The sequence below is a fragment of the Talpa europaea genome (assembly GCF_964194135.1).
Source record: "Talpa europaea genome assembly, chromosome: 2".
NCBI lineage: Eukaryota > Metazoa > Chordata > Mammalia > Eulipotyphla > Talpidae > Talpa > Talpa europaea.
The window spans coordinates 109,390,773-109,416,766 of NC_140068.1; the positions used below are offsets into that span (position 1 = coordinate 109,390,773).

Sequence of the window (25,994 nt, forward strand, 5' to 3'; positions counted from 1 at the left end):
ATGGACTACTTGCATTATCAGGAACGAGTTTAACCTGCATTTAGAAAGAGAAGTGCATGCGCTGCAGAATACTGCGAATAGTATTAGTCTATCCGTGAGAGAGCACAAAACAAAATGGAGCACAAAACAAAATGCTTAGGCATTTGAATATGGGCACGTATCAAAGACACAGTGGAGGGCACGAAGCAGACAGTCCCTCGCACGGTCGCCTCCTGACGGTGAGAGCAGCCACTTGTTAACTTTTATGGCAGTTCGAGTTGTTCACCTGTAACAAGAAGCCCGGATGACTTTAGTAATTTAAATTGCATACACAGGGCCTCCCCGGTGGCGCAGCCGTTGAGCGCTGGGTTGCGAAGCTGCCCGCGGCCTCTGCGACGCCGGTTCGATCCCCAGCTGCTCCCCGGCCACCGGAGGAGGATCCCACATGGTGCGCAGACCTCTCCTGCCACCCGCTGCTCCCCTCAGCAGTGTACTTCAGTCCTTCTGCCTGCTCTGCTCCCCACTCTGACTCTGGTGAATTCTCTCACCCTCCCGCGCTTCTGACTGTACCCAGTGCATGTATAAACAAAACAAACAAATAAAATAAATAAATAAATAAAAGCATGCCTCTATAAAAAAAAAATAAATAAATTGCATACACATCAAATGCTCCTTAGTGACGGTTGCGCAACAGCGTGAATGCACTTAATGCCACACGTAAAAGGTTAAAAGCAGGCCCTCCCTTGGTGGCCCAGGGGTTGAGTGCTGGGCTGTGAAGCTACCCGCAGCCTCTAAAGTGCGGTTTCAATCCCCGGCCACCGGAGGAGGGTCCCGCATGGCGCGCAGACCTCTCCTGCCGCCCGCTGCTCCCCTCAGCAGTGTACTTCGGTCCTTCTGCCTGCTCTGCTCCCCGCTCTGACTCTGGTGAGTTCTCTCACCCTCCCGCCCTTCTGACTGTACCCAGTGCTTGTATAAATAAATAAATAAAATCTTTAAAAAAAAAAAAAAAAAGACAGTCTTGCAATGACCCTGATTTGTAAGCTGGGCTAGTCAGAGCTAGGAAATCAGACACGAGAGCAGATTTTTGAAAACATAATACTGAACTGGCGTGGTGAGGCCTGAACATGAGAAGGGCCCTAATCTGAAAGCGACGCAGGAAGAACTCAAGCCCAGAGGCCCGAAGTCAAGTTTGGACCAAAACGGCGCTTCCAGTCTGCGGTGGCCAGACCCGCCCCTGTAGATTTAGCCCAATGGGGTTCAAGGGGAGGGAAAGGCCGCCTCCCCAGCGGCTCCCGCCCAATGGGAGCCTCTCCGGACGCGCGGCCGGCGAGGCCCGGGGCGCTCTGCCTGCGCGGTCGGGGTGCGGCCTGTGGCTGATGCGGGGCCCGGGCGACATGCTGGGCCCCTGGCCCGAGGGCCCGCTCGTCCTGCTGCTGAGTTTCTTCGGGGCGGCTGGTTCGGGAAACCAGGCCAGTGAGTGCGGGGCGACGGGTGTGCGGGGTCCCGCTCCACCTTCCAGGCCTGCTGATCGCCACGCCACCCCCCTGCAGCCCCCCAGCCCCGAAGCCCTACAGCCAGAGAGACTTGCCCTCCCTGCCTCCAGCCAGGCGCCCATCCCCACCGCCAGAGGCCAGTGGTGCCTCTGGGCCCTCTACTCGTGGGGGCCTGCTTGTGCAGACCCCTCCACGATACCCCAACTGTGGCCTTTATGAGGGAGCCAAACCAGGGAGGACCAGGGAGAGGAGGCTGCCAAGGCTGAGAGATGAGGCTGGTGAGGGGTGAGTTTGCACGGAGACCTGTTGCCTTTCAGAATAGCATGATAGGAAGGAACAGAGAAAGTTAATTTTTTATCAGTTTGGTTTTTACACCCCACCCAACTCACCCCACAACCCCTCCCTGATTAGCTACTTCCTGCTTAGGATGTGAGGGATGAAAGATGAATAGGATCAGATCTTTTACCAGTATTGGGCTGGTAAACAACAACAAATTTTATCGTGCAGATCAGTGCATAGAATGTTACAAATGCTGTCACAGCAGAATGTATAGGGTCTTAGGGTTCCCAAAGAAGAGTGGGTTCTATCTCTGGAGGCGCAGAAAGACTGGAGAGGAGGTGGCTGACATTCAGTGATGGGAGGACAGGTGGGAAGACACAGCTGACTCAGAACTTACCTGAGCAGGAGTACCATCTCTTTTTTTTTTAAAGATTTATTTATTTATGCATACAAGAACTGGGGCACAGGCCAGAGGTGGGGGGGGGGAGAGGTGGTGAGAGGATTCACCAGAGACAGAGTGAGGAACAGAACAGGTGGATCCACTGAAATACACTGTTGAGGGGAGCAACAGGTGAGATAGGAGAGGTCTGCTGCACCATGTGGGTAGCTCCCTGGTGGGCCAGGGATCCAACTGTGTTTCAGTGGCTGCGGATAGCTTCACAGTGCTGTGCTTTAACCCTCTGCGCCACCAGGGAGGCCCTCTCCAGGTGTATATATATATATTTTTTTTTTTTTTTAAAGATTTATTTATTTATTTATAACAGCACTGGGTACAGTCAGAAGCACGGGAGGGTGAGAGAATTCACCAGAGCCAGAGCAGGGAGCAGAACAGGCAGACGGACGAAACACACTGCTGAGGGGAGCAGCGGGAGAGACAGGAGAGGTCTGTCGCTCCATGTGGGACCCTCGCGAGTGGCCGGGGATCGAACGGGCGCTGCAGAGGCTGTGGGCAGCTTCGCAGCCCAGCGCTCAACCGCTGCGCCACCAGGGGAGGCCCAGGTATATATATATTTAATATTTATTTATTTATTTATGCATGCAAGAAGTGGGCCAGAGATGTGGGGGGTGAGAAGATTCACCAGAGACAGAGTGGGGAGCAGAAAAGGCAGACTGACTGAAATACATTGCTGAGGGTAGCAGCAGGTGAGACAGGAGAGGTCTGCTGCACCATGTGGGTCAGTTCCCTGGCCGGGGATCAAACTCATGCTGCAGTTGCTGCTGATAGTTCCACAATGCTTTGCTTAACCACTTGTGCCACCAGGGAGGCCCCCTCTCCAGGTATATTTTAACATAAACTCCTGAATCCCAGCCATCTCCATCCATGGTAGATCTCATTTACCCAGGCTAAGGATGGAGAGGGAGGCGTAGAAGTCATGTAATGTCCCTTACTTAATGTTCCTGCTATGTCAGTAAGTGAGGGATGTCAAACCAGGTCTGAATCCCGGGCAAGGACCTGTCACACAGGAGCAGGCCTAGAAATTGGGTGTTTCTGAAGGCAATGGGGAGAGGCTTATGGAATGATCTCAGACAGAGCAGTAAAACAATGGCACTTGTGTTTGGAAAAGCCCCCTTGAGGATCAGTGTGGAGGAGAGAAGGTGGGAGCTGCAAGCACAAGGTGAGTAGAGGTTCAGGGGTGACGGGTTTTCTCCAGCCAGAACTTGTAAAATGAGCAGAAGACAGGGCTTGAGCAAGTGACCCAGAAAATTATAGGAGTGGAGCTAGGTAGGGAGGCTTGAGGAGAGGAGTCAGCTCCAAACTGAACAGTGACAGGAGGGAAAGAAACCCAGGGTCACAGGCTGCTGAGAGCCCAGGCCAGGAAAGGGTGGGTGGATTTAACATTTAGAGGTGGCTGGTGACCTGTCAGATCAGCATCATGCTGAGGCCAAGACCATAGTAAGATCTGAGGAAACATAACAGTAGAAGCTCATCTTTTGTTTAAAAAGCAGGGTAGCCACCTGACAGTACTATTTGTGGGGAAGGGTGTTGGAGGGCCTTAGCTCTCTTTGTGATGCTATTCTGAGATGATTGGTCTTACTGTTTACTTAAAGAAAAAAAAAAAATCAGGCCTCTTTGGTGGCACAAGTGGTTAAGAGGAAACCTATGAAGCTGTCTGCAGCCGCTGCAGTGCGAGTTTGATCTCCCGCCAGGGAGCTACCCATATGGCACAGCAGACCTTTCCTGACTAACCCGCTGCTCCCTTCAGCAGTGTATTTCAGTCAAATCTTTAAAAAAAAAAATCAATCCAGGGCCCTCCCTGGTGGTGTAGGGCTTAAGTCTCAGACCTATCAAGCTATCACCAGCCACTGCAGCAGGAGTTTAATCCCAGGCCAGGGAGCTAACTCACATGGCCCAGCAGACCTCTCCTTGTCTAGCCCTCTGCTCCCCTCAGCAGTATATTTCAGTAGATCCGCCTGTTCTGCTCCTCACTCTATTTTTGGTGAATCTTCTCATACTCATATTAACCCCTATCCACTCTGACACCCAGCACCTTGGCCTTTACCCCAGTTCTTTTATGCATAAGTAAATAAAGTAAATCTTTTTTTTTTTTTTTAGAAGGAACCATTTATGAGGTGCTTGCTCAATGCAGATTCTTCTTCTTCTTTTTTTAGATTTTATTCATTTATTTTTGCATAGAAAAACTGGGGTGCATGCTGGGGTGGAGTGGTGGTGGTAAGAATGGGGAGCAGAATAGGCAGATCTGCTGAAATACACTGCTGAGGGGAGCAGTGAGTGAGGCAGGAGAGGTCTGCTGTATCTTGTGGGTTAGCTCCCTGGCAGGGGATCAAATTCAGGCCACCAGCAGTGGTAGTGCAGACTTAACCCCTAGGCTAAAAGGGAGGCTCCCAAAATGCAGATTCTTGGGCCCCACTCAACCCTCCTGAGATCAACTCTGGAGAGGAAATTCCTGGAAACAACCCAGGTGACCCTTGGCTCTGCAAGCTTGGGGCACCCTGCATTTTACCCTCCTACAGCTCTGAGGGACTGGCACTGAGGAAAGGGTTTCTTTGCTGGCTGAAGGAGAACAACCAAGGGATCAAGTGAGACCCAGGCATTCAATTTCTTTTTTTTTTTTTTTTTAAGATTTACTCATTTATGCATATAAGAGCTGGGGTACAGGCCAGAGGTGTGGGGGGGTGAGAGGACCCACCAGAGACAGAGTGGGGAACAGAACAGGCAGACCAACCAAAGCACATCGCTGAGGGTTGCATCGGGCAAGCCATGTGGCTGCTTCCCGGCCGGCTGCTAGGGAATGAACTCGTGCTGCAGAGGCTGCGGACAGCTGCATAGGTTGCCCCCATGCACCACCTGGGAGGCCCCCCAGGAATTCAATTTCAACAAGAAAAGGGGCAGCCTGTTAGGGACATACAGAGGTAGGTATGGGGGGATAGGGGAGTTGTGAATTAGCCACAATTCTTAGGGTCAGAGGTCATCTCTGAAATAAAGGGGTACAGCAGCTGGTAGATGGTTTGAGGCCAGGAGAAGGGTTTACAGGAGAAGGGAGAAGAGAGAGAGTGGAAGCCTCAGGAAGGCACAGGGAGATGGAACAGCAGCCGGGATCACAGTTGCTCAGACATTCCTGTTCCCCCAGGGCTGAGAAGGCAGGGAGTGGCCGTAGATGAGGGCGGAGAAGTCAGCCTGTCAGGGGCTGGGATGTCCTCCTGGGACAAAGGTCAACCTTGAAGGAGCAGCAGAATGCTGTGCAGACAGATGTGTTTCTGAATACATCACTCTGATGATATCAAAGAGGATAGTTTTTAAGTGGTTAAAACTGAAGGGCGAGAAATCTGATGGGAAGACTGAGTATAATCCAAGCAACCCATGCTATAGGTTGCCTGGTGGAGGCAGAGAAAAATGTGCAGGACAGAGAAATGGGGCGGGGGGTGGGGGGTTTGGGGGGGTTAGTGGAGGACCTGGCTTGGTAATTGAAACTGGGAGGTGCAGAGGGAGGCAGCAGTCTAGGGTAACACCTGTGGCAAGCTTCTTGCTGATTGTTTGGAAATAGCCAGTTGTGCTAGAAAGAAAACAAATGGGCTAGAAGGAGCACATGCGTTACTTATAGATAAGTAAGTTAGCCTCTGGGAGACATGTTCCACATAGATAAGTGGCACATGGTTGTGTGACGTGAGATTGAAAGGGATCAAGTGGGCACTGAATATTCATGATGCCCTGAATAAGTGGGGCTTGCCATTCAGGAGGGTCAGTTGGAGAGGACAGAGGCATATCACATACCCGAGAATTCAGGCTGTATGATCCACCTTGCCCCGACATGTGAGCCTACCCCATTGTACTCCTTTTGTTCATCACTGTGCAGATTATATTTGACCACCATATTTGTGGTCTGTGACCCATTTTGTGCCGTGGCTACTAGGAAAGCTTCCTGGTGCTGCTCCAGAAGCTCCCAGGCATCAGGGTCGTCTTCCCACCACTCCTCAGCCCTTGCTCAAGTAAGCAGGTGGATTGGACAGTGTTGCCTTCCAGGAATGTAGGATAAGGGCAAGGTTGGCCGACGGTGGGGACTATGAGCATATGCTCAGCTGGCCTGTGTTGAATTTGAGGTAGGACATTGGTGGATGCAGCCGCCAGCCACTGCGGCACAAATTCAATCCCTGGCGAGTTCAATCTCTGGCTGGCCAGGGAGCTACCCTCATGGTGCAGCAGACCTCTCCTGCCTCGCCCGCTCCTCCCCTCAGCAGTGAGGTGAGGTGCGGGCGTCTCATACTGGAGCCGCTACTATTGAAAACTGTGAGATCCCACAGGGAAACCTGAGTTTCCCTCCCCATTCCCCTGACCCACCCTTTGGGTGTCCAAAAAACAGTCTTTGCCTTCTTGCAGGAATCTGGTGGGATCATATCCCTTGATGGAGGAGATAACCCTGCCATCTTTTTCTCCCCTCAGCAACCCATTCTATGCGCTATGACTTCATTGCTCTTTCGCAGCCCAGCCCTGGGCAAGCCCCTTATGAATTCTCAGGCTACTTGGATGACCAGCCTTTCCTGTGGTGCTGCAAAAGGGGCAGATGGGCAGAGCCCCGGGCACCCTGGGCCCAGTCCAAGAACCCGGAAGCTTGGGAGAAGCTCGTTTTCAGACTAAAGGCCCGAGCCCAGTACCTTGTCATCATTCTCAGGAGCATCATGGAGCAGCACAACCAGAGCCAAGGTGATGGGTGAGGCGGGATAGGGAGCCTGGTGTTCCTCGTAGGCCGGCCAGTGTTCCTTAGGCCCAGAGCCAGGCTTTATGCTGGGGACTCTGGAAGTGCCCCCCTGCACTGAGAGTCTGACTTCTTTTCTTCCTTCTGTCTGGGGGATTTCATCCCTGACTCCAACCCTGTTATATACTCAGTTGCCAAAAAGACTGGATGTTGGTTATTGGGTATTGAAAAGGGTAGGACACAAGTATAAGTCTCCCCCTCACAGGCCTCCCTGGTGGTGCAGAGGTTAAAGTCTCAGTGCTATCAAGCTATTGCCAGCCACTGCAGCACCAGTTCAATGCCTGGTGAGTTCAGTCCCTGACTGGCCAGGGAGCTGGCCCACATGGCACAGCAGATCTCTCCTGTCTTGCCCTCTGCTCCCCTAAGCAGTGTATTTCTGTAGATCCACCTGTTCTGCTCCCCACTCTGTCTCTGGTGAATCTTCTTACCCCCTATACATATGGCTCACACCCCAGTTCTTGTATGCATAAACAAATAAAAATAAATCTTTTTTTAAAAAAAAGACCCCCCCACCCCCCACTCAGGATATCGGGCTAGAGCATTTCCTGTTGTGTCTGGGCTTTCAAGCCATCTCATCAATTGAAAAAAATCATAGTCAATGTTTTCAAATCTGGGGTCTGGGAAATAACTAGTTTTTTTATATTTTAAAAAATATTTATTTTTATGTAGAAGAACTAGGCCAGAGGTGCTGGGGGTGGTGGCAAGAGGATTGACCAGAGACAGAGTGGGGAGCAGAACAGGCGGACTGACTGAAATACATTGCTGAGGGGAGCAGTGGGCGAGACAGGAGAGGTCTGCTGCGCCGTGTGGGTCACCTCCCTGATAGAGTATCGAACTCAGGTCCTGAACTCAGGCCCTCAGAGTGGGCCTTTGTGATGGTAGCTCTGAGACTTAACCTGCAGGCCATCAGGGAGGCCCCTAACTAGTCTTTTTCTGACACAGTGCCTCCCCGATGGTACTTATAGGAACCCAGAAAACCCTGTCAGGATTCCAAGTGGAGTATATTTCTCACCTACATTATTTTTTTTCTTGCTCATTTAGCAGACATCTGAGGGTCTTGTAAGCACTGTTTGTTGTGTCAATAAAAGACATACAATAGCAATAAGAGACATACAATAGCAGCTATGAGTTCTTGAATTTTTTTTTTTTTTTTAAATAGAGGCATGCTTTATTTATTTGTTTGCTGTTTTTTTTTTTTGTTTGTTTGTTTATACATGCACTGGGTACAGTCAGAAGCGCGGGAGGGTGAGAGAATTCACCAGAGCCAGAGCGGGGAGCAGAGCAGGCAGAAGGACTGAAGTACACTGCTGAGGGGAGCAGCGGGCGGCAGGAGAGGTCTGCGCGCCATGTGGGACCCTCCTCTGGTGGCCGGGGAGCAGCCGGGGATCGAACCGGCGCCGCAGAGGCCGCGCGCAGCTTCGCAACCCAGCGCTCAACCGCTCCGCCACCGGGGAGGCCCAGTTCTTGAATTCTTATGGGCAGGTTTTACATTGACACTGGCATGTGTTATCACCTGTGATCTTTTTTTTTTTTTTTTTTTAAATAGAGGCATGCTTTATTTATTTATTTAGTTAGTTTGTTTGTTTGTTTATACATGCACTGGGTACAGTCAGAAGCGCAGGAGGGTGAGAGAATTCACCAGAGCCAGAGCAGGGAGCAGAACAGGTAGAAGGACCGAAGTACACTGCTGAGGGGAGCAGCGGGCGGCAGGAGAGGTCTGCGCACCATGTGGGACCCTCCTCTGGTGGCCAGGGAGCAGCCGGGGATCGAACCGGCGCCGCAGAGGCTGCGGGCAGCTTCGCAACCCAGCGCTCAACCACTGCGCCACCGGGGAGGTCCTCACCTGTGATCTTTATCTTAAAGCTGAGGACTATTATTATCTGTAAAACTCAGAAAAGTGAGGCTTAGAGAGGTTCAACTATACAACAGTGGCCTTGGCTCAGACATTCCAACAGGATGCTATGTTGGAACCTGTGCCTTCGAGGGGCTCATTGTGGTGCGGAATATAGCTAACCATGAGCCATACATGCTGGGAGTGCAGGAGGGAGCCACTTTCTGCAGGGGCTGGAGGGTGGGGTGCAGCATGACTTTGCTGGGGATGTGCATGAGGGAGAAGAGAGGTCTTGGAGAATGAGTGAGGCTTTATCAGTGGAGAAGGGAATTCCAGGCATTTGGGGAAGTGGGGTGGAGGTGGGGAAGGCAGCTGTTTTGCCCTCCTCTAACTGGAGTTCTGATGCTTTGGCATTTCAGAGTCTCACACCCTGAAGGCCAAGGTGGTCTGCGAGTTGCCGGGGAACCAGAACAGCCTGGGACACTGGCAGTACAGCTATGATGGCCAGGACTTCCTTCTCAGCACACTGGAGTCTTTCAATTCCAGCAAAAGCAGCCCAGGACAAGGCCGAACTGCAGAGGGGGAGACAGCAAAGGAGCAGTCATTTCTGAGCAAGAGCTGCCTCTACCCTCTCCCGAAATACCTAGAAGCTGGGGCAGGGCTCCGGCCTGAGATAGCAGTGATAGGTGCGTGGGACTGAGCAGTGGGGAAGGTAGAGAGGCTGAGGGCATCATGGGACAGTGGGAGGGCAGGCCTCAGCCAGCCTCAGAATCTCCATGGCGTTACCTGTATCCATTGCCAGCACATTCCTTCTCTGATTGGCCTAACCTGCTACTTCTTTCTTTCTTTTTTTTTTTTTTTTAAGATTTATTTGATTTATTTATGCATACAAGAACTGGGGGGTAGTCGAGAGGCACGGGGGTGTGTGAGAGGATTCACCAGAGATAGAGTGGGGAGCAGAACAGATGGATCCACTGAAACACACTGCTGAGGGGAGCAGCAGGTGAGACAGGAGAGGTCTGCTGTGCCATGTGGGTCAGCTCCCTGGCCGGGGATCAAACTCATGCCAATAGCTGGCAATAGCTTGATAGTGCTGAGACTAACCCTGCACCACCAGGGTTGCCCCCTTCTGCTTCTTTCACACAAATTTGGTTAGCCCTTTCTCAACTTGGTGTTCAAGTTCTGACCCAGGCGTGGCACTCAAGGGCATGGAAATGTGTGACTAAGTCACCAAGACTGCAGTATAAATAGCACCTGTGTGGCATCTGGGCCTGGTGTGGAGGGTCATGGTAGTGTGGCAAGACTGGAGGCGGCAAGTCTCCTTTGGTCTGGAAGGTCTTTAGGGTCTCTGTCCCATTAGCGACCCTCTACAGAGCCTAGTAAGGAGCCCCTTCCAATATATGGGCTTTGGCTTCTATCCCTCAGCTTGTTGAAAGATGGACTGCCTTTGAACCTGAATCCCTGGGGGGTGCTCCCGGGGTGGGGGGTGAGAATACTCAGAACCAGGAGCCCACTGAGTTGCCCTTTGACGTGAGCAGAAGCTGATTGGCCTGGCTGAGCTCCTGGTCCAAGAGGGGGCTCTGTGGGGGGGGCCTGAGATGAGCAGCCAGGGTGGCCCAGGGAAAGGGGGGGCATCCACTGGTCTGTCAGCCACTCACATATCCTTATCTTTCAGAGCCTTCCAGTTCAAAGCAGATCCCGCTCTGGATCCTCTGCGGGCTCGTGGCTTCTGTAGTGGTCACTGTGGGAGCTGCAGTCACCTTCCTCTGGAAGAAGTGGAAGCAGGGCAGGATGGCAGGTATGACACCCGCCTGAGCAGCTTCTGGTCCCAGAGATTTAAAAAGCAACCGAGGGAATGTGAAGGGTAAGGACAGGTTAGGGTTTCCGCTTCCTCTCTAGCCTTTGGCCTGGGTTGTCTCCTTCACACCTCTCTCTCTCATCTGTTTTTCATGATTAGTTTTACTTCCTGGAGTGTATTTCCTATAAGCTCCCAAGCATTGAGCACAAGTCAAAACTGGCCCCAAACTCCTCCTGCGTGTCTTGATTACACCTTAGGGGAAAACCCACTCGATTTCCCAGGAAGGCTGCTTAGAGGTGGGAGGTGGGTTTGGAAAAGCCTGGGCCAGCATCTCACTGTGTGCCTCCTTCCCCACCCTCCCAACCCCAATTTCTCCTCACAGGTGCACAGGGGGAAATCTATATTCCTATGTCAAGTAAGTGCAAGGGTAGATAGGAGGGTGGATGGGGTGAGGTAGCAAGTTCATGTCCAGTTTGGAAGGAAAATAAGAATTCCTTTAGTCCAATACCTCTTTGTTAAGTGAGAAAACCGAGGCATGGGGGGCAGTGCCAGCAGCTGGGGAGTTGGATTCAGGGCCAGAACCTGCCCTGTCTGCTGTACAGACTTGGTTTGTTCAGGCTCCTCCCTGCTTCCCCAACTCAAACTCTCACCTCTGTCTCCCCACAGACTACAATTAGATGCCAGACTCCTCCATTTGAGGTAAGGATGTCTGGACTGGGGAGAAGTACAGTTTGCAGACTGCGGGAGAGATCTGGGTCTTTTGTCTAGCAGGGGTGCGGGGTTACAGTGAGCACTAGAACGCAGTGAGATTAAGGAAGATAATTTCCCAATCTGGGCCAAACCTAAACCCTCCTCTCCTCGGCCGTCTCCATTCTTTCCCTTTCTTTGCCTTCAGATTGACAGAACCCGAAGTCAGAAGTGGCCTGATTCCCTGCTGTGGAGGGAGCGTCCCTTGGTCCCATGGAGCCCTTTCAGCTGGCTTTCCAGCCACACAGCGTGCCCAGGCCCCGTGAGGACAGCAGCAAGGCCCCCATTGCACTTCTTTGAGCTGGGGGTGGGGGTGGGGCGGGGTGGAGTGGAGTGTGAGCTCTCCTGCTCTCCGTGGATCTCAGGCCTGCTTTGTAACCAGTCACTAGCACTTTTCTTTGTGAATGGCCTTGATATTGCACTATAATAAAGATGTATATGGGGTGGGGAATGTTGTTTAAAAATGAACAATGATGTAAAAAATAAATAAACATTTATATGGCAAATTTGTGAGCTCAATCCTAAACTGGTTTTGGGGTCTTGAGGTTTTTTAGTGACTCTCTAAGACCCAGGAGATCATAGAAGATTCGAGGAGCCAGGTCTGAGGACTCAACCATGCTTCCACTGTCCAGGTGGCCAACAACATGGGCTGGGTCAAAGCTGGCTTGGGCAGAAGTGAAGCTGCCTACCTTTCAGGCCCAAGAGGAGCAAGAGAAGGGGAAGGGGAGCAGGTCTCAGCCATTGCCAGCCCAGAGCTGCTCTCCATGTTATGGGGTGGAGTCCACAAAGCCTGTATGGAATAGCTTTAGGACATCATTTTCTCCCTAACATCCACACTGAACTTGCCATTAAAGTTTGGGGTCGGGGGCCTCCCTGGTGGCGCAAGGGGTTAAGACACAACCTATGATGCAGTCTGCAGCCACTGTAGCACGAGTTCGATCCCCACCGAGGGAGCTACCCACATGGCGCAGCAGACCTCTCCTGACTAGCCCACTGCTCCCCTCAGCAATGTACTTTGGTCAATCTGCCTTTTCTGTTCCCCACTCTGTCTCTGGTGAATCCTCTCATGCCCCACACCTCTGGTGTGTACCCCAGCTCTTGTGTACATAAATAAATAAGTGTTGGGTCTCCCCGGTGGCGCAGCGGTTGAGCGCTGGGTTGCGAGGCTGCCCGCAGGCTCTGCAGTTCTGGTTCGATCCCCGGCTGCTCCCTGGCCACAGGAGGAGGGTCCCACATGGTGCGCAGACCTCTCCTGCCGCCCGCTGCTCCCCTCGGCAGTATACCTCGGTCCTTCTGCCTGCTCTGCTCCTCGCTCTGGCTCTGGTGAATTCTCTCACCCTCCCGGGCTTCTGACTGTTCCCAGTGCTTGCATAAATAAATAAATAAAAATAAATCTTTAAAAAAAAATAAGTGTTAAAAAAAAATAAAGTTCTGGGACACAGGCAAGCACAGGACTGACCTGGCTCAGAGGTCTCACTGGGGACCCACGCGCCCACCCCTCCTTTGGCTCTCTCCGCAAAGGGCCTCTTGCTTCCACCAAAAACATATTACTTAGTGCAACTAGAAATTGTAGTCCAAAAAACAAAAGGCTGATGTTGGGTGGGGAAATTGGTAAAGATGTCCTCGGAGCCACTGGGAAGACAGGGGCAGCAGGTTCTCTGGACTGGCACGGAGAAGGGTTTCTGGGAGCCTGGAGGATAGCAAGCCAGAGCTCTGGGGTTAGAGATTTCCTAGGTCTGCCCCTCCCCCACTCCGGAGGCTGTCTTCATGGCAGACAGCAGATAGATGCATGACAAAGGTGCCCTGATGGCTCTGTCCTGGGTGGGGGCATGGCTGGGGAGGGGCTCCTACTGTCCAGAGCACAGCTCCCCACCCCCACCAGGCCCCTTCATCTATTGACCTTTGGGAAATGAGTGGCTTAGAGGTGAATCCAGCTCTCCTATCCCTTGGATTTGAACAGACCTCTGTCAAGTGCTGAAATGCAAGCTTAGTGGACACGGAGGGGGATGCAGGAAAAGAAATGCTTGTTTCGAGTTAGTTACCCACAAAAAACCCACAGATGGGCACAGAAACGGGCTGTGTGATAGGTTCAAAGGGGAAAGCAACGGGCTCCAGACTCACAGGTACAGGCAAGGTGAAGCAGCCGGCACAGTCAGAAGGGCCCAAACCCGAGCATCACAGGTTCAGGACTCAGGTCAAGAGCCCCCCAGGAGCTCCCCAGAAGCGCCTATTTAGGGCAAGTTGTGGGAGCAGACAAACATCACCGCTTGCAGGCCAGCACTCTGAGAGCTATTCTTTTGCAAAGTGTAGAGAGTTAAGCCAGCAGTGTGAGCTGAGCCCTGAGGACACTCAGGATAGGCCCAGAAAAATAGGCTTGGTGGGAGAGCTTAGGGCAGGCTTCCTGCACCCCCTCTCCAAACCCTTCTGTACCTCCTCTGCTTCTTTCTGCCAGCCCCCCCAAACAAGTGCATCCTTTTGGCCAGGGGGTGCTGGGGGAGGGGTGGATGGTAAGGCTGGACGCCAAGTCCTCCAGAGGAAGGGGAGCGGGATACCTGATTCCCAGCGGGGGCCCTGTCTGAGGCCCAGTCTTTGAGGGGGACTTAAGAGGGGGAGGTGTTGCTGGAGCTCTTTTAGCCACACTGAGGGGGATTCTGTGTGAGGGGATTGGGTTGGGGTGGAGGGTGTTGAGGGGCAGGAAGCTGTCCCCAGGGGAGCCATCCAGGCCCATTCAAGGGTTGAGCACTTGTTTAGGGTTAGAGCTGCCCCCTCTGGGGACTGGGATTGTCCAGCCAAGGCCATTGTCCTGCCCCTTCCCCCAGTCCCTCCCAATCCTCTTTGAACCTGAAGTCAGATATTTTTTTTCTCCTTCCTAGACTTTCTCCACCTGGGGGCTAGAGATCCCGGCAGGGGAGGTGGGGGAGGGAGAAAAGGCCTGCGAGGTACTAGATATACTGGTCCCTGAAGTGGGGGGCTAGGAACCTGAAATGCAGGTCCACAGTGGGGGGCGCTGATTCCTCTGTCTGGCAATGCTTGAAGAAGTCGGGCTCAGTCTGTCCAGCTCCTGGCTCCTGTAAGGGGGAAGTTAGCAATCTGGTAGGTGAGGGGGCTCCAAAGAGCAAGGCCTTCAAGGATATGGAAGAGAAACCTTGTCTGGCAATCTGCCCCTGGAGATGGGGTAGAGTTTACTTGGCTGGGAGATGGGTGCTGGGCCTCTGCTGCTTTGGGGTAACTGAATCTGGCCAGTAACCAGTTGTAAATATCTAGGTTCCTGTCTTGGAGGCACAAAGGGTGGTTGTTAAGGAAGCTAGCCCAGCTGTACTTGGCACAGACACAATATGAATTTGAGGAGCTGTGGGGTGGTAGGGTCTTTGGAGAGGGGTCAAACACCCGGGATCCTGCAGAACCTACAGGAGCTGTCCCAGACTGCCCAGACAGCTCTGAGGTGTGCAGAGCCAGGAAGAGGGCCAGGCAACTTGTTGGAAGTTGGAAGAGAAGGACCAGGGGCACTTGTGACAAGGGCCTTAGGGGCTGAGGCCTGGCCCCAGAGAGGAGCCCAGTTGAGCTCCAGGCCTTCCCCTTCCACAGATAAAACTTCCACCACTAGGCAAACACCCTTCGCCTCAGTTTCTCCCACCCCCACCGCCCTCTCCTCCACCCATCCAGAGGGCGGGGCCTGAGGTCAAGGCTAGTGGGTGGGATTGGGGAGGGAGAGAGGTGTTGAGCAGTCCCTTGGAGAGCCCTTCTTTTACCGGGCCCCCGGCTTGGGGCGCCTTCCTTCCCCATGGCGGGACACCTAACCTCTGACTTCGCCTTCTCGCCCCCGCCGGGTGGTGGAGGCGATGGGCCAGGAGGGCCTGAGCAAGGCTGGGTTGACCCTCGGGCCTGGCTGAGCTTCCAAGGCCCTCCTGGTGGGTCAGGAATTGGGCCGGGGGTTGGGCCAGGCGCTGAGGTGTGGGGGATTCCCCCGTGCCCCACTCCCTACGACTTCTGCGGAGGGATGGCGTATTGCGGACCTCAGGTTGGAGTGGGGCTCGTGCCCCAAGGCAGCCTGGAGACCCCTCAGCCCGAGGTTGAGGCAGGAGCCGGAGTGGAGAGCAACTCCGAGGGGGCTTCCCCGGAGCCCGGTGCTGCCCCCTCCGTTGCTGTGAAGCTGGAGAAGGAGAAGCTGGAGCAAAACTCAGAGGAGGCAAGTGCACCTCAAGGGGCGCAGGGGGTGGCGGGCTGGCAGGAGGGGGATGGGAGGCTGGGGAAGTGGTCGCCTGCAGCCGCCTAGACCTAGAACCTGGGAAGGGAGCAGCACAGGGACACCCCAGGTAAAAAGGAGCGTGTGGCAACCGAAAAAACCCAAGGCAGTCCTGAGGGCAGGGGTAAGGTGGGAACCGGAGAAACACAGGCGTGGGCAGGGCCGCCTGGGGCAATAGGAAGGTGACTGGGGCTAAACTTGCTTTCCACCCGTCCTTGTAAAGTAGGTCCCCTTCGCTCCCTAGGCCTGACCAAGGGTCCCCTCATTCAGTATCAGCCCAGCACCAGGCCCAGTTTGGGGTCTGAACCCCTTCCACCCCGACCCTCATTGAAAATTTGATCTTTATCAGCTATGATCTTGGCCTTAGGGTGAAGAATGGCCTCAGGGTAAAAACAGTGCTTATCCCAACTTATTGTTCCTGAAAGTCCAGGGTGTGACTGTTTCTTTTTTTTTTTAAATGTGACTGATTTCTAATAGTTACTTTTTGGGCGCCTGTGGAGTTGGGTTTATCTGCTGACAAGTTTAGGGCTTGTCTTCCCTTGACCTCTGCCTTGGTGCCAGTGAATCTCCCCAGTGTTCAGTGCACACCCTTGGCACCCCTTGTCAAGAGCCGGGGTACCGATTTCAGCCATATTTCCTTAGGTTGTGAACGGGTTGGGGGGTGGGGAAGAAGGATGGAAAAAGTCGGGTCCAGGCCATTCCTCAAGGTGGCCTCTGCTAAGGGATCGTCTTGAGTCCACTAGGGCTGGGGACTTTTAAGGATGTGTCTTTCAGTCCTCCTAGAGACAAGTGCAAGCAATTAGAGATCAAGTACTAAGACTTTAGACTTCACAGAAGGAGGTGTGAGTGGTTTTGACTGACCAAGTAGCCCTTGACTCTTCCTAGGAGGTGATGGCTGAGTCTTGAATAATAATGGCTGCCAATTGTGGTCCATTTCCTAAGTGCCTGACTGTGTGTTGGGTTTCTACATCATTACCTCATTAACCTGCACAAAATCTCCTAGGGAGGTATTGTTGGCCTATTTCATGGGTCTTAACTGCTTAATGATGAAGCTAAGATTTGAACTGGGGTTTACCTTGTTTATATCCCCAAATTGGAATTTGGTAATGCCGAGTAGGGGACAACCGAGGAATTTATTTATAGGTTTGAGACATTGGTTGAGCAGAAATTGGGAATGGAAATTAGCCTCTTGGAATTTGATGTGATCGATCACACTTTGCAGTACCCCTTTAAGGTTTGCAGGATGGCACCAAGGCCGGGCTGCCTTTTCTGTGCCCTTGGTCTCTGGCCTTCCTTGTCGTGCCCCGGGGCTCTGACAACAAGTGCCCTATCTATCTGTCTTCCCCTCTTACGCCCAGGAGTTTAAAAGACCCATAGACGTGACTGACACTATATACTATCACATTTTCTACCTCCTTAGATAGCTCCCCGAGCGGCTCCACCCCATCCATCACTCAGTAGCCCAAGTCCCAAAGCAGTCACCCTCCCTCCTTTCAAATCCTACATCCAATCCTTTGGAAAGTGTTATCTTTACCTTGGAAACATAGCCTTATTTGATCATTTACAAATGCTGCCTGGTCCCAGCCTACATCATTTAGGCCTGGATTATTCCAGTTGGCTCCCTAAATTGTGGTCAACATGTCAGCTGAAGAGAACATTTTAAAATGTGTGAATCCAGATCATTGCATTCCACAAAATCCCTCAGCAACTCCCCGTTTCACTGAGTAAGAAAATCACTGCAACATCTGCAGAAGCTCCTTGCTCAGCTCCTGCCTCACCAGCTCCTCCCGCTCTCCTTTCCCCAGCCTACTCCCCCTGCTCCAGCAGAGCTGGCCTTGCTCTTACTGGGGACCCGCCAAGACCTTTCCATATTGCTTCTTCCCTTTGCTCAAACATCACCTCTAACTTTATTCAAAATTATCACTAATTTGGTGTATAAGTTGTAACATACCGAAGTGTAACTCGCTGATTTCCTTACATAGATAACACTTTAGGGGATAAATTTGCAAAATGTTGCCTTCATTTTCTGTATTGAAATTTTAAATACAAATCACCCCATTCCCTGTTATCACTACCTTGCTTCACTTTTCCCATAGCTCTTAAACCTACTAGCATAATGGATAATTCCATGTCTGAACGAAAACTCCACAAGCCTTTTTGTCTACTGTGTGTAGCTGTCTGTGCACAGGGAGGCACAGTGACTGATGAGGATGTAAATATCCTCAGTGGTTAACAGTGAAAATCAGGGATAATCAGTTTTAAGCATTGCACCAACTATATGCAAAGCACTTTATTGCCACCTCTTATGACCCTTTTTTTAAAAAAAAAAGATTTATCTATGCATAAAAGAGCTGGGGTGTAGGTCAAAGGTGCAGGGAGGGTGAAGAGGATTCACTAGATAGAGTGGGGAGGAGAACGGGTGGATTCATGGAAATACACTGCTGAGGGGAGCAGCAGGCGAGACAGGAGAGGACAGGAGAAGTCTGCTGTGCCATGTGGGTCAGCTCCCTGGCTGAGGATTGCTTTATAGTGCTGAGACTTAATCCCTTGTGTTACCAGGGAGGCCTTGACCCTACCTCTGTAGACTATTTGTATATATATTTGCATGCTGGGGCAGTGTGAGGCCATGACCCTATCTCTGTAGACTATTTGTGTATATATTTGCATGCTGGGGCACAAGCAAGCTGAGGAGGACAGTATTGAATTGAGCAAATTTAGAGTGACTAGTATTGTTGGTTCTCTAGCTTCAAAACTCCCTCACACTTTGGGTAATATTTGAAATGAAAAAGCTTTTTGCTGTTAATTGATAAATATACTTCTTTTTTGCAACTTGGTAAATGCCCTTTTTTGGTGAATGAACAGATGGGCTGGAGCACCCTTCTTTTCCTGACTGGAGTTCTCATGGGACAGGGTCTGCCCACCTGGCACAGCGCTCTGCCGATCCCCATGGGCTCATTTCTGGGGTGATATTTGGATATAGGTTCTTTTTTTTTTTTTTTTTTAAGATTTATTTATTTATTTATACAAGCACTGGGTACAGTCAGAAGCGCGGGAGGGTGAGAGAATTCATCAGAGTGGAGAACAGAACAGGCAGACTGACAAAGCACACTGCTGAGGGGAGCAGCGGGCAGACAGGAGAGGTCTGCGTGCCATGTGGGACCCTCGCCGCGGCCGGGGATCGCTGCAGAGGCTGCGGGCAGCTTTGCAGCCCAGCACTTAACCGTTGCGCCACCAGAGAGGCCCTCTTTTTTTTTTTAAAGATTTATTTTATGCATATAAGAGCTGGGGAGCAGGCCAGAGATGTGCGGGGTGAGAGGATCCACTAGAGACATCGGGGAGCAGAATAGGCAGATCACTGGAAACACTGCTGAGGGGAGCAGCGGGAGAGACAGGAGAGGTCTTCTGTGCCATGTGGGTAGCTCCCTGGTCAGGGATCAAGGTTGTGCTGCGATGGCTGCATAGTGCTCATGCTTAACTGCTTGCGCCACCAGGGAGGCCCCTAGGTTACTTCTGGGTGTTAGGTGGGCAGCCTGGAGATGGATATTCCCACTGACCATCGCTTGGGGTCACAAGTCAGGTGCTCCCAAATGGGAAACACGCCATTCCAGTGTGTTTACGTTCTTACACGGCCTCTGTCATTTTCACTGCAGTCCCAGGACATCAAAGCTCTACAGAAAGAACTTGAGCAATTTGCCAAGCTGCTGAAACAGAAGAGGATCACCCTGGGATACACCCAGGCCGATGTGGGGCTTACCCTGGGGGTTCTCTTTGGTGGGTCCCCCTTAGCATGTTCCAACTTATCGAACGCAACCACCACATCCCCTGGAAGGAACAGTCCTGACCTTGGGCCTACCTTCCTCAGGGAGGGAACAGGGGGAGGGGATTCATGGGAAGACCCTGCCCTCACCCATAAAGAGGGTAGAGAGGGAGGGAGACAAGTACTTGGGCCTTGAGTTCCCCTTGGGAAGAAGTGGGACCCTGGTGTGGGATCTTGTGAGCAGAAGAGTGGTGAGGTCCTGGGACTTGGGGTTACCAGGACCCTGTCTGCTGCCTTACCTGCTTCTCTTTAACACCTGCAACACCCCAGGGAAGGTGTTCAGCCAAACAACCATCTGCCGCTTTGAGGCTCTGCAGCTTAGTTTCAAGAACATGTGTAAGCTGCGGCCCCTGCTACAGAAGTGGGTGGAGGAAGCTGACAACAATGAAAACCTACAAGAGGTGAGGAGGGAGGGGTGCACAGGTCCACTGAGTCCCCCTACACCCCAGTTCCCACTGCTTCCATCCTGGCTTTCAGCTCCCCCATTTGAAGGCAGTAGTGCATCATTCCTCAGTTCTATGGAAGAGGGTTCAGAGGCACTGGTCTTAGCACCTACCCTTCTGGATCCTTCTTTCTTATCTCCTGGCTCTGATACTTTAGTTAAAGCCCTCTTGCATACTTCCCCTTGAGTCACTGGTCCCTAGTGCTGTTGCTCAGCATGTTCGAAGCCTGCCTTCCCATGTCCTGCCTTGTCGCCCCCCCACCCTTTCCCCACTCACCTAGATATGCAAGGCAGAGACCCTCGTGCAGGCCCGGAAGAGGAAGCGCACTAGTATTGAGAACCGAGTGAGAGGCAACCTGGAGAGTATGTTCCTGCAGTGCCCGAAACCCACGCTGCAGCAGATCAGCCACATCGCCCAGCAGCTCGGACTCGAGAAGGATGTGAGTGCCCCCGTCTCCTTCCCAGCCCCCACACCCATTTCCCTAGCATTGGGTGAAATGGCCAAGCCAGGCCAGACCCACCGCCCGGAGCTTCTGTGCAAAAGCGCCCCTCTCCCTTGCATCCCTCATTCCAGGTGGTCCGAGTGTGGTTCTGCAACCGTCGCCAGAAGGGAAAGCGATCAAGCAGTGACTATTCGCAACGAGAGGATTTTGAGGCTACTGGGTCTCCTTTCTCAGGAGGACCAGTAGCCTTTCCTCTGGCACCAGGGCCCCATTTTGGTACCCCAGGCTATGGGAGCCCTCACTTCACTACACTGTATTCCTCAGTCCCTTTCCCTGAGGGTGAAGCCTTTCCCTCTGTGTCTGTCACCACTCTGGGCTCTCCCATGCATTCAAATTGAGGTGCCTGCCCCTTCCCAAGAATGTGGGGGGCAGAGAAAGGGGAGAGCTAGAGAAAAGAAACCCTGGGGTTTATACCAGGGCTCTGGGGATAACGTTTTCATTCACTAAAAAAAGGAATTGGGAACACAAAGGGTGTGGGGCAGGGAGTTTGGGGGACCTTGTTGGAGGGAAGGTGAAGTTCTTGATTTTAATCCCCACATCACTATCACTTTGTTCTTAAATAAAGAAGCCTGGGACACAGTGGGTGGATATTTTTGACTGGTTTATCCTTTGGTTACTGAAGGTAAGGGGGAGACTGAGTGACCCAGAAATCCTGCTAAAAATCACAGTGTCAGAGGGAGATCTGGGACTGGAACCCCTTTCTTTGTCAAAGATCCTTATAGATGTGAGCTAGTTCTTAGGGTCTGTAACGTGAGGTTCTGGGGAAATTTGAGTTCAACGCCCACAGGTGCAGTTACTGTATGTATGGCCCATGCCCTATGAGGAGCTGGTCTTTGTTTTCCCGTTTCCACTGGAAGCCCTCTGGCTTTGCTAAGAAATCAAGTCTTTAAATACTCGTGTTTTTTTTTTTGGAAAGCACTAATGCCAGAAACTCCACCTTCTGCTTTCTTGATACCAGGGCCCGTTTGGTTTCTGATTTTGCCTTCCTTGTCCATGATTGACTCAGCAAACCCCCATATTCTAGTCCTGGCTCTGGAGTTGTGTCTGGATGTGAAAAAAAGACTTGGGTTGGGTAAGTCTAGGTAGGGGTGGGAGGGGGTTGGTGATCATGTAGCTTGTAATAGGTCTAGATAGGGGCCTCCCTGGTGGCGCAAGGGGTTAAGACCCAGCACTATGAAGCTGTCTGTAGCCTCTGTAGCATGAGTTCGATCCCCGGCCTGGGAGCTATGCACATGGTGCAGCAGGCCTCTCCTGCCTCGCCTGCTGCTCCCCTCAGCAGTGTATTTCAGTAGATCCACCTGTTCTGTTCCCAACTCTGTCTCTGGTCAATCTTCTCATCCCCCACACCTCTGGCCTGTATCCCAATTCTGGTATGTATAAATAACTTAAAAAAAAAATAGGTCTAGATAAGACTTTCTTAGTAAGGAAGGACAGTGGTGTACGATTTGTGACTGGAGAGGTGAGGTTCAAGGATGGGCTAGGTTGGCCCACACTGGGCTGGGTCAGCATCTGTTTTAATTGGCTGACCAGATTTTCTCCTGGCTGGTAGTACTAGTAAAATTAGTTTTGTCATTCTCATAAACGTGACCCAAGTCTCAGCTGCTTTATTTTAATGGCAGTGGGTCTGTTTTCCTCCATTACCCAATCCATTTTCCGGTCTCCCACCTCTGGCTCACTCCATATATGTGTACAATGAGCTGTTGCGTGTTTCTCTGCCTTGTCTGCTTCATCTGCCCATTTCCTTACTAATACCTCACCAAGTCCATTCTCTCAAGAGAGTATCAGGCCCACAGAAAGTAAATACCTAGGTGTGAATAAAGCTGCTGGCTCTTTATTTGGAAACAAAAGCAAAGCTAGAAAAGCCAGGTTGTAGTCATAGTTGAGGGCAGGATTTCCCCAGGGCAGTTTTGATGCTGTGTCCAGGTTTTCTTGTGTTCATCAGGGGCTTACATCCTCCCAGGTGTGGCCTCTGCATTGATGGTGCTCTGGCCAGACATTGTAGTGTCCAAATGACAACAAGGACCTACAGCTTGTAACTAGGAATTTCCAGCTCAGTGGCAACCTCCTGGGAACAGCAAGGTCTTTGGCAGGAAACCATTTCTTCTGTCGCAGTGCCCATGAGTGCCTTCCCTAGGCCTTGAGTCGACGTCCATAGCAATGGGTCTTTGCCTTGTAGTCATTCCCTCCTGGGGAGGCAAGGGAAGAAGAGGGCATTTCTTAGGACTCATTGGCATCCCATGGTTCACCTTCACCCGTGGCCTGGAGGTCACTAGCTCTGTCCTCTGACTTGGTAGTGGGCCTTAGGTTTGGATGCCAGCGTGACACCCTAGGCACTGGAAGTTGGCCTCCCTGGCAGCTTGGATACTGCAGCCAACACAGGCCACATGGAACCAGTCATCACAACCATCACACTGAACCCAGGCTACTGTCTCTTCTTGGGGTAAGCAGCAATAAGGGGCTGCACAGGGCTCCCCAACCCCAACTGCTGGGGAAGCCATGGGGATGCTCACTGGGTGCTTCCGAGGTCGCCCACGTCGATTTCTGAAGAAAGTGACACAAAAACCAGGGTCACTGGAAACTTACAGAAGCCTAGAACCTGCCCCTGAACAATCAGTGAAACACCACCAGACTGCTGGTGAGGCAGGCTAGCAGAGTTATCCCAGGCCTCGTCATTCCAGCACCTCCTGTGCTACCTCTGTCCATCTCACATCCTTATCCCCTCAAAAGACAGCCACCTCCCAGCCAGTCTCTAAAAACAGAAGGCAGTGAGATACAGAGATGAAGCTCTACTTACCCACCGGATATCAGTGGGGCTTTCTCTAAACGGAGTTTCTTCCTTGGCTCTACAAGGGCTGGTGGGGGGCTCTCTGGAGCCTCTCTCTCATCATCCAGTTCTGGTAACACTCGGTGAACTGATTTCCTCCGATTCCTTGGGGGTGGGGCAGAAGGAGTGGTCCCAGTGTCCCCCGGAGGAGTGGGTACAGGCTGGCTCTGTGGCCCACTTCCACTCCGGGAGAAGGTGAGGGGCTGGGGCTGGAGCTTGCTTAGGCTGCCAATGGAGTTGAGGATCAGTGAGGCTTTGGGGGCAAGGGAGAGGGTGCTGAGGGGCCTTTGTGGAGCCCCCTGGGGTGGTAGCATGGGCTGGAAACCAGCCCCAGTTCCTTCCCTAGACCGTGGGATGGTAATGGCAGCAAAATCCTGCGGTTTGACTCGAACTTGCTGAAACATGAAGTAGAACTCTGAGGGGCTGGTTGCTGGGGGTCCTTCAGGGCCAAAGGTCAGAAGGTCACCATCACTCAACTCTAGCCTGTGACCTTTTGGGAGTCGAACATTATTGACCAAGGTCCCTGTTGATGGCGGGACCAGAAAGAAAAAAAGATTAACAAGTTAGGAGAAAAGAAATATGAACTCACTTGAATTTCTGGGGGAAATGGGAAAGAACTTCACTCCTGTTACCAATTTCTCACATTCAAAGCCCCTCAGCAGGTGACATATCCCAAGCTCCTTGCAGAGTTAAGAACACTTTTAGTTTTCTTATGCCCCCAGCCCTTAGGGCACTTTGGCAGGAAATCATTTCTTCTGTTACCTTGGACCCTGCTGAGGTCCAATTTTTTGACATTCTTCACCTGGATCCAACTCAACAGCCATCAGCATAGCTCAGATTATCTGGGTTCACATCGTAGTTCTACCACTTAACCCCAGACAAGATAGGCCACTTCGTGCCTAATTTATCTTGTCTGTAAAATGGGGATCATGCTCATGTTCGCCAATATTCAAAGTACTTTAAATCAGTGCCTGGTTCATTATAGCAAGCACCAAATGGATGCTGGATACTCCAGTTATCACAACAATCCCCAAACAGACTTTATAAAGCCTTAGATTTTATCTGGTGAAGTGATAGGCCTGAGGTTTCACCTGGGGCCTGTGGCAAACCTCTGATGTGAACCCAGGTCTTCTGAGGCTGACTGTTAACTGTCCTAGTCAGGGAGTAAGATACTTGCCCAGACCATGAAACACAATTCCACATATAACTGCCTGCAGACAGGAACAAGGTCCCTCAGCAAAGCTGGAAACTGAGTCAAGTCTGAGTTTGGTTCCCAAGGACTCTAGAACTCTTCTCCACCCCAGCCTCCATACTTACCCGATGATACCCCAGGCCCTGTATGAGATAAACAGGGACCATTAAACATCAGCCCAAGTACAGAGGTCACACGGCGCTTTGGGTAGGGAGATGGAGATCTGCGTTACAATTGTACACCCAAGCTGCTAGGGAGTCTAGGGCCCTGTGGAGCCCCTTAATCATTTTCAGAACTGCAGCTATCCGGGCGCAAGGCTGCTCTGCTCACTGCTCACCTTGGCTGCTATGGTCCTCCACGCTGACCCTCCAGTCATCGCCCCTTCGCTCAGCATGCAGCTCCGCATGGACTCCGGAGATGAGACCAGACTCCCGCTGGGGCCGCAGGACCACATCGCACAGGTCGGCCCTGCAGCCCAAGCGATAGGTGCACCCAGCTCTGTTTGGCGGGTGGAAGGTGTAGAGATCACCGCCCTTGCCGCCCCCTATGCGCAGCAGCTGGAAGCAGGGCAGCATGGGCGGTGGCCGTGACGCACCACCTCTTCCACTTCACTGGTCCATCACTTTTCCCAGTCCAGCACCATGCACTGTGGCTTAAGTTCACTTTCCATCCGATGCAAACTTGAGTTGTGCTTTGTGCAATTTCAGCTTTGAGCACACTCCCTCAGTAGTGAGAATTCAGAGTGCAAGGAGCCAAACCACACGACGCAAAATTGGTGTCAAGCAGCTTTACAACGGAAAAATAAATTCGGGGAAGGCCCAGGGGCGCAGTGTAAAAACGAACACCTTAAACGAACCGGGTCCTCAGAACGCCATATACTCGGGAGCCTTCAATCTGTGCAAGACAGCAACACATTAGGCAGCTTCTGGGTAAGTATAAACTGTAGGGGTGGGTAGGGGGCTCTGCTTCTGTGCAATACTAACTTGTCACGCAATGTAATTTGGAAAAAAGACGCTTCTTCCTGTCAAATCTGCTTATCCAACTAGTGTAACCTTCCGGTCTTTTCCGGCCAATCCCTCACTCATAACTAGTCGGCTTGAATCGCGGGAAGCGAATCCACTGTCACCCCTCCAAAGGCAATGCAAACGAGTCCCTACGTTCTCCAACAAAGCGAATCTAAGCTCCTGCTTCCTGACTTCTACGTGGGATAAAACCAGGAGAAAGAGCTCCCGGGCATCGTGCGAGGTAAACCCAGCCTTTTCCCTCCCGACCCCGGCCCAGCCCCGGATCTACCGCGCAGTGAAGTCTCGGAGTGGTCTCCTCGGCCAGCAGTGCCAACCGGGGCGGCGGCCCGGACCGCTCGGACTCAGGCCCGGCCGGCGCTCCCGCGTCTGTTTGACAGCAAGGCAGCCGGACCAGCAGGGGCGCAGCCTCAGCGCGCGGGCAGCCTCGACCCCGCCTTCGAAATGCCCGGGTCGAACTTGGCGCGGAGCGAGCCCGCCCCCCGTGCCGTACCTGATTGGTCACATCAGTTGCTCGCCGCCGTCCCATTGGGCGACGCGCTGGGGTGGGAACTTCCGCCTTTTCTGATTAGCTCACAATTTTTCCCGGGTTCCCGGAGTTGGGCGGAGCCGCC

General features: G+C 52.3%; 3 protein-coding genes across 4 annotated transcripts in view; 1 reads left to right on the forward strand and 2 right to left on the reverse strand.

The window, feature by feature from the left end:
* Window positions 1-25,994, reverse strand: part of LOC311188230 (class I histocompatibility antigen, Gogo-OKO alpha chain-like) — a gene marked incomplete at both ends in the record, with an annotated part of 867,329 nt that overhangs the window by 225,947 nt on the left and 615,388 nt on the right. The gene's annotated exons all lie outside the window — the stretch shown is intronic.
* On the forward strand, window positions 15,119-20,702 carry POU5F1 (POU class 5 homeobox 1; the record flags this gene model as incomplete). 2 transcript variants are annotated; one of them, XM_084228990.1, is made up of 5 exons in its annotated part: window positions 15,119-15,550; window positions 19,231-19,351; window positions 19,668-19,798; window positions 20,121-20,279; window positions 20,414-20,702. In XM_084228990.1, the coding sequence occupies 5 exons, from the start codon at window positions 15,119-15,121 to the stop codon at window positions 20,678-20,680; spliced, it is 1,110 nt and encodes a 369-aa protein (XP_084085116.1). In that variant the 3' UTR covers window positions 20,681-20,702. The 2 variants fall into 2 exon arrangements, with proteins under 2 accessions (XP_084085116.1, XP_084085117.1); XM_084228991.1 differs by having other exon boundaries at window positions 15,119-15,523.
* Window positions 22,643-24,933, reverse strand: TCF19 (transcription factor 19; the record flags this gene model as incomplete). Its single annotated transcript, XM_084228993.1, has 3 exons — window positions 22,643-22,883; window positions 23,137-23,689; window positions 24,696-24,933. 3 exons carry the CDS (start codon window positions 24,931-24,933, stop codon window positions 22,643-22,645), a joined length of 1,032 nt encoding a protein of 343 aa, XP_084085119.1.